We start from the raw sequence: 7,744 nt of genomic DNA, 5'->3' as shown, positions 1-7,744 counted from the left end.
ATCAGGTCAAATTTGTGTTTTATTGCCAAATATTGTTTTTTATGGTTGTTGTTCATACATAAGGGTATTAGCATTTTCGTGGCGGGTATTGCGATATAATTTTCAAGTTGCAACCGCACATTTTTTACTAACAGACATTTTTTCCTTATTCAGATGAATGATATGGATTCGTCCAGAAGCTCTTGCAGAAATAAGCCGGATGTATTCTGCTACATCTGTGGCGAATACACCGTTGTTCCTAACAGGAAACCAGTCACAAGTTTCGTAAAGCGTGCTTATCATGCTTATTTTGGCATGAAACTTGGTGATCAGGACAAAGCTTGGGCGCCTCACATGGTCTGCAAGAAATGCACCGAGTATCTACGTCGCTGGACCCATGGAAAGAAGGACAGGCTGAAGTTTGGAATTCCTATGGTTTGGAGAGAGCCGAAAAACCATGTCAGTGACTGTTACTTCTGCGCTATTAATTTGACTGGGATCAACAGAAAGAACCAGAGCAGCCTCAAGTATCCTGATCTTGAATCAGCACGTCGTCCTGTACCTCACTGTGATGAAGTTCCAGTACCTGTCACAGCAGAACTTCCTGAGTTAAGTGGCGAAGAATTCTCCAGTATTGAAGACAATGAAGAAGTAATTCCTAGCAATGATACCGATGATGCTCCGCATCCCTTTTCCCAGAAGGAGCTAAATGATCTTGTCCGTGACCTCAACTTGCCAAAGTCATCCGCCGAATTGTTGGCATCAAGACTGAAAGAAAAAAACCTTCTTTCTGACAGTACTCGCATCAACAGACATCAAGAATACCTTCGTTTTTTCTCTGAAGAGAAAGACTTGGTGTACTGAACAGATGTTTCACAGCTTCTGCACAATCTTGGATTGACACAGTACCAACCTGTAGAATGGAGACTGTTTATTGACAGCAGCAAGAGATCGTTGAAAGCCGTTCTGGTGCACAACGGCAACCAGTTTGCCTCTATACCGCTGGCTCATTCAACTACACTGAAGGAGAAGTATGAAGCGGTGAAGTATCTGCTGGAGAAAATTCGTTATTGTCAGCATGAGTGGATGATCTGTGTTGACCTGAAGATGGTGAACTTTTTGTTGGGACAGCAGTCCGGTTTCACCAAGTACCCGTGCTTTCTGTGCATGTGGGATAGTAGGGACCGAGCTCAGCATTACACGAAAAAGGAGTGGTCTCTGCGGGAGGAATTGGAGTCTAGCAGATCAAAGAATGTCATCAACGCCCCTCTGTTGGACAGAGACAGGATACTCTTCCCACCCCTGCACATTAAGCTTGGCTTGATGAAGCAGTTCACCAAAGCTCTGGACAAGGATGGTGGCTGCTTCACTCACCTGTGCCATGCTTTTCCAGGAGTGACCATGGAGAAATTGAAAGCTGGCATCTTTGACGGACCTCAACTACGTCAGCTCATCAGAGATCCAGAGTTTGAAAACTCAATGAATAAAGTTGAACTGGAAGCGTGGAAGGCATTTGTTCTGGTCGTAAAGAACTTCCTTGGCAACAACAAGGCCAGCAACTACGCAGAACTCGTCACCAAAATGCTGACTGCCTTCAAAAACCTGGGATGCAACATGAGCATCAAAATGCACTACCTATTCTCACACATGGATCAGTTTCCTGAGAATCTGGGATCAATGAGTGACGAGCAGTGGGAGAGATTTCATCAAGACATGAAGGAGATGGAGACCAGGTATCAGGGACAGTGGGATGCAGTCATGATGGCTGATTACTGTTGGACTTTGAAGAGAGACATCCCTGCCGCTGCACATTCGAGGAGCTCAAAGAAACGGAAGTGTCAGCACTGAATGATCAATGATGACCAAACATCTAGTTTTCATGCATTTGTCTTTATTAGTGTCCTGTCTACTGATCAACTGATCAATTCTGATCGATGTTCAGCATTGATCAGTAGATATTGTAATAGTTACCAATGTAATGCAATGTTGATGTCAATACTGATACCGATCAATGTTTGCAACATGTCGATAATTATAAATTGGGTGAGAAAACAAAAAAAAAAATAAATATATCGGATGTATAAGTAACCCAAATAAAACAAAAATGCCGCTCTAATGTATTCCACTTCGTAAAAAAAACAATTTTTCCTATATTCACTTAGTTGAAAAACTTGACCTGATCGGGGAAAATGGATGGCATTTTTGGATTCAGCGATGCAGATTTGCTCTAAATCAGTTGAAAAAACTAAGACAACTTAGAAAAAATCTTTTTTTGTAACCCAGTGTAATTATGTAGTATTTTCTTAATTGGTAACGTGCTGCAGTATACAGGGCCAGTAGAGCACCTTATTACTCAATAAGCGTGAACACGTTTATTCCAGTCACACTCCACTCTCTGCTTCTTTACCTCGGTAGTCGGTATCACTCACAACAGCGGCAGACAAGCAGGAGTCAACCTTAATTCATAAATCTGGAACCACTTTACTGTACCCGATGATAAAGCTGGGAATTTTAAGTGTAAGCATTGCAAAACAAAACTCTCCTGCTCCAAGAATGTAACTTCCAACCTACACAAACATATGAAGGTAAGGCTTAAATATATTTATTTTTATCTATTTATTTATTTATTTATTTATTTTTACATATGTATTTTTTTATACGTAAGGGCTCACCATCTACAAATTACCCCAAGTGTGGTTAATTGGTATTTTCTATGGGAAGATGTTGGGCTGTCTTTCCCTTTCCTCTTCCTAAAATGAACACTTGTTAACATGTTATATGTTTTTGTTATTTGTTTTGTTATTTGATGCTCAAAATGAGTAATATTTGGAGAATTATGGCTATTTGTAAAATGGATAACTGGGGACTGGTAGCAAGAGTAGGTGACATGTCTTGCCCACTCAGTATTTTGTGAAATCGATGTGACGTTTAAGTTAACTATGATGTAATAGTAATCACCCAACCAACAGTTCTGTTTTCTATTTATAGGTTACTATATTCATAATTTTTTCAGGATATTATATTTATATTATTTCTTTTCAGAGAAAACACAGCAAAGTGTCTGAGATAGCATGCACAAGTCACAGCACTGGGGAGACCAGCAACTGCAGCCAATCAACTCCAGATGGATTTGTCAAACATCCTAAGAAATATTTGCCTCATGATGTTAGACAAAAGCAACTCAACAATACACTTGTCGTAAATGACCGTGTTCAGTTTTCTTTGGTAGAGAGCTCTTACTTCCATAATCTGATGCTGTCTGCTGATCTTCGGTTCCAGGTACCAACTTGAAAGCAGTTGGTGAACAAACTCCTGCAAAAGAAGTGCACTGAAGTTAGATCTTTTGTGAAAGCAAAACTTGAGTGTGCACAGACTGTTAGCCTCACACTTGACATTTGGTCTAGCAGGCAGATGAGATCTTACTTAGGAATTGCTGCTCATTTCATCCATGATTGGTCCTTGAAAACAGCTGTTCATTATGGAAGAGTATGAAGAAATTGTACAAATCTTTGACATGCGTTCAAGAATCACAAACATCATAACAGACAATGCTACATAAAGGAAGTTAAGCAAAGAAGTTAAGCGAAATCCTGGTGAATATGTACAAGAATTGAAGAAGCTTGAGCCAGAAGAGAGGAATCTTTCCCTTTGAAGAGGAAGAGGCTATTCAGTTTCATGCATATTCATACACAGGAGTCAGTGTCCACAAGTAAAAAGGTGCAGTCAATCAAGACTCAAATCAACTGTTATCTGAGTGAGCCTTGCATGGCATATGACACTAATTTGTTAGTATTTTGGAAAGCACACAGATATACTCTGCCTGCCTCATCGGAGATGGCTCAGAAATATTTGACTGTACCTGCATCTTGTGCTCCCATTAAAAGGGTTTTCAGCATTGCTTGAACAGTTTTTAAGCCTGATAGAGGTCATCTTTCTGACAAAAACTTTGAAAGTGTGATGTTCATAAAGTGCAGTGATGATTTACTGTAAGAAGCTCGCTTGTGTGTATTGATTATTTCAAGTAATTTATTTTTTTTTTTATTTTATTTATTTATTTATTTATTTTTTAATTATTATTATTTTTTTTACCTTGTTTAGGAGCAAAAATGAAACTAAAATTGATCAGATTTATATTGAATTTCATATGCCCCAAAAAAGATCCATATTTTATGAAGTAATTCTATGATTACTTTTGTATTACAGGAAAATTCCCAAAAGGAAAATTAAACAAAAAAGTTGCACAATGAGTCACATGAAGAACAAATTCATATTCAATAAAATCAGCTGCAGTTATCTGCTATTTCTAGTTATAAATCTATATTTTTAATATAAAACAAGGTACAAGTTTTAATGCTCTGATACCTTTATTTTCTGCATCAAATTTAGTTTTATTATCAATATGAGAAATATATGGATGGCCTTTTGTATTTACAGCATATGGAATATTATTTATTCAAGTATTTATAAAGTATATGTTCTTGCAATTGTGTGATAAAAGAAGTGATGTGCTAAAATAAAGGTAGAATATATATGCACATATACATACATATATAAATTATATATATATATATATAATATATATATATATAATATATAATATATATATATAAAATATATATATATATATACCACACATTTAATATTATATTATATATATATATATATATATATATATATATTTATATATACACACACACACACACACACACACACACACACACACACACACACACACACACACACACACACACACACACACACACACACACACACACACACATATGATGTATATATGTATCATCATCATCATCATCATCATCAAGGGGCTAACACCAATGGGTGCATGGCCACATCTAGCCTTCGCTTCCTGTCACGAGGGTCCCTCGTGGCAAATCTCCTGGCAGCCCTCGGCCCATCTCTAATTCCTCACAACAGGTCTCATTGAGCTGCTCAATCCATGACCTCCTGGTCATCCAGCGGGCCTCCTCCACCCAGGATTGTCTCGCATAGAGACAACCTGATGGGCAGGGTCATCACAGGGAAGTAAGCTAGGTGCCCGTATAGCCTGAGTTGGTGATCCCGGATTATGCAAGTAACAGGTCCCATGCCAGTCTCACAGTGCAGCCGTCGGTTGGGCACATGGTCCTGCCAACTGTACCCCATGATCCGGTGAAGGGGCTTGTTACAAAAGGCATCAAGACAAGAATCCAAGGCACTAGATAACATCCAGGTTTTGCTTCCATAGGGCAAAACTAGCAGTATCAAGGCCTCAAAGACACTTAGCTTGATCCTTCTGCATAGGTACAAACATCTCCAAATGCTCTTGTTGATTGTGTTCATGGCTCCTTTTGCCAGACCAATCCATCTACTGACTTTTTGGTCTGACAGCCCAGAGATATGGACTGTGCTACCAAGGTTTGCAAAGATCACCGTGACTTCAATGTCCCCAGCGCAAGCATGTATTGACAGAATGGGTTCCCCTAACAGGCCTAACATGATCTGAGATGATCTGTCCATCCACTGGCGATCGCGGAGTATGCAAGTAACAGGTCCCATGCCAGTCTCAAGGTGCAGCCATCGGTTGGACACATGGTCCTCCCTGGGACCTAACAAAATCCCAGAGAAGGAGGCTGTTCTCGCTGCTGTGATCAGTTCCCGAGCCTTGAGGACCAACAAACATCACGGAACCAGCTTGGTTACAGCTGAAGACAGTTAATCTTACCTTTATGTACTCATGTAAGCAGCTGATGATGGCTTCACAGGTTTCAATAACAATTTTGCCGATGGTTTGTGGTGCAATAGCACTGACAAACTTCAGATCTTCAAATGTATTTCCCGTGGTCAGGTAACGCAGTGTAATTGATAAACGCTCTGTAGGAGAGATGGGCTGAGGCATATTTGTAGTTTGTTTTTCAATGAGGGGCTCGACCATTTCAATAGCTCATTACAGGACTCGGCATCCATGCGCAAAAAGTTTAAGATCACTTGGCTCATTAAGGTTCAGTTCCCGTAGTAATTTGGTGTGTCCAAATGTTGAACGCTGCAGAAACCATTCTTTTGACCATTTTGCACGTTTCCTTTTTGGAACATCAGTTTCCTCTTCTACAGCAAGAGCAACGGCCACGGCGATTGCTGGGTCAAAATCCTCCATCCTTTCTCAGTGGATTGCAAAACCAAACTGAGCCTGTTAAATTAAAGTGTCAATTATATCAACCTGTGTGTGGGCAACTTTAAATTGTCAAGTATATTGTGTAACCAGACTTGCACGATATAACTGAGCGTGTATGGGCCGCTTTACATGCTTCGGCATCAGAAAGGCCCCACAACACTGACAAGAAATTATTACATTGTTAAAGACTTGTGATTTTTTTGCAAAATATTTCGAATTGTCATTTCACAGCTGATTTTTTATGAGGAAACATAGTTTAAGTTGTGTATTCCTTATATATTCAGTCTTTGTAAACAAGACTACTCATATATAAATGCTCTACAAATGTTTATTTACAGTAATAGAACAATTTGGTTCAGGATATTCAAAGTATATATCAAAGGAACCTAAAGATATAAAAGTGGTAAAAAATACTACTGGCCACTGTTTCGTTTTCGCTACTAATTAACTCATTCTGTGCAGCAAGGTTGTGAGACATCCTTTTATTTTGCAGTGTGACCCACTGACAGGTTGGAATCAGAAATTCGTAACTTTTTTATTTGTTGTTTTATTAATGTTTCCAGTTTTATGCTGCTTAGATATCAGTTTATAGATTATCATGTATTAAATCATTGCTGATCTCATCTGGTCATATTGGTTACTTTTCACTATCACTTTTCTCTCTCTCTCTCTCTCTCTCTCTCTCTCTCTCTCTCTCTCTCTCTCTCTCTCTCCTCCTCTCTCCTCCTCCCTCCCTCCCTCCCTCCCTCCCTCCCTCCCTCCCCCCCTCTCTCCCTCCCCCTCTCCCTCCCCCCTCTCTCCCTCCCTCTCTCCCTCTCTCTCTTTATTATTATTATTATTATTATTATTATTATTATTATTATTAGTCATTATTATTTTCATCATAATTGTTTGTTTATTTCTCTATTTATAATTTTTTTTTTCCGTTCGTGTTAAGAGAAAGCCGGCTTCATGGCCAACCGTATAGAATGTGTTGATACCAGGGTAGTAAACTTGTAATTTAAAATGATATAATTGCAGTGTTTTTAGTCTTACATTTTTATATATAAAATTATGTGGGGACAGGGCAAATAGTACAAATAATTTTTTATAAAAAGTTCTTGCAAGATTCACACTTCAAAAACTACGTATTCTTCAGCTAAAATGTTAAACTGTAATATTCGAGAGTAAAAGAATATTGCTGATGACTCTATTCTTATTCAGGCATTGGTGGAGGGTATGTCAAGTTCTGAAGAGGATGATATGTCAGATGATGAAAAGTTAGATGAAGCTTATATATTGTCAGGTGGGTATATTGAACTTCAGTAGTAATTGTAATTAAAGGATTTTATATAGACATAATGTAAATTAAGGAATGATAACAATACAAGTATTAAATATTTTTTTTTTATCTAAATGAACAAACTATGAATCAAAAATGATAATTCGGAAGATAAAGTACCTACAAAATTGTTATAATCAAGTAACAGTTAACAAACTGGGATTCATATAAAATGCTTATACTGTATGAAAATTATATATATATATATATATATAAATATATATATATATATATATTATATATATATATATATATATTATATATATATATATATA

The 7,744-nt window shown here is 37.9% G+C and overlaps 2 protein-coding genes across 3 annotated transcripts in view; one reads left to right on the top strand and one right to left on the bottom strand.

Moving 5' to 3' along the window:
* LOC119589928 overlaps nt 1-7,744 on the top strand; it is a 34,837-nt gene that overhangs the window by 8,849 nt on the left and 18,244 nt on the right. The window lies entirely within an intron of this gene.
* Nucleotides 2,634-6,293, bottom strand: LOC119589929. Its single transcript, XM_037938588.1, has 2 exons — nt 5,702-6,293; nt 2,634-3,291 (listed from the first exon to the last, which is right to left on the bottom strand). Exons 1-2 carry the CDS (start codon nt 5,909-5,911, stop codon nt 3,094-3,096), a joined length of 408 nt encoding a protein of 135 aa, XP_037794516.1. The 5' UTR covers nt 5,912-6,293; the 3' UTR covers nt 2,634-3,093.

This window comes from Penaeus monodon, chromosome 26, assembly GCF_015228065.2.
Source record: "Penaeus monodon isolate SGIC_2016 chromosome 26, NSTDA_Pmon_1, whole genome shotgun sequence".
NCBI classification, from domain to species: Eukaryota; Metazoa; Arthropoda; class Malacostraca; order Decapoda; family Penaeidae; genus Penaeus; species Penaeus monodon.
Note: the sequence above shows the minus strand (reverse complement) of the source record. Positions and strands in the feature narration are given on the sequence as shown.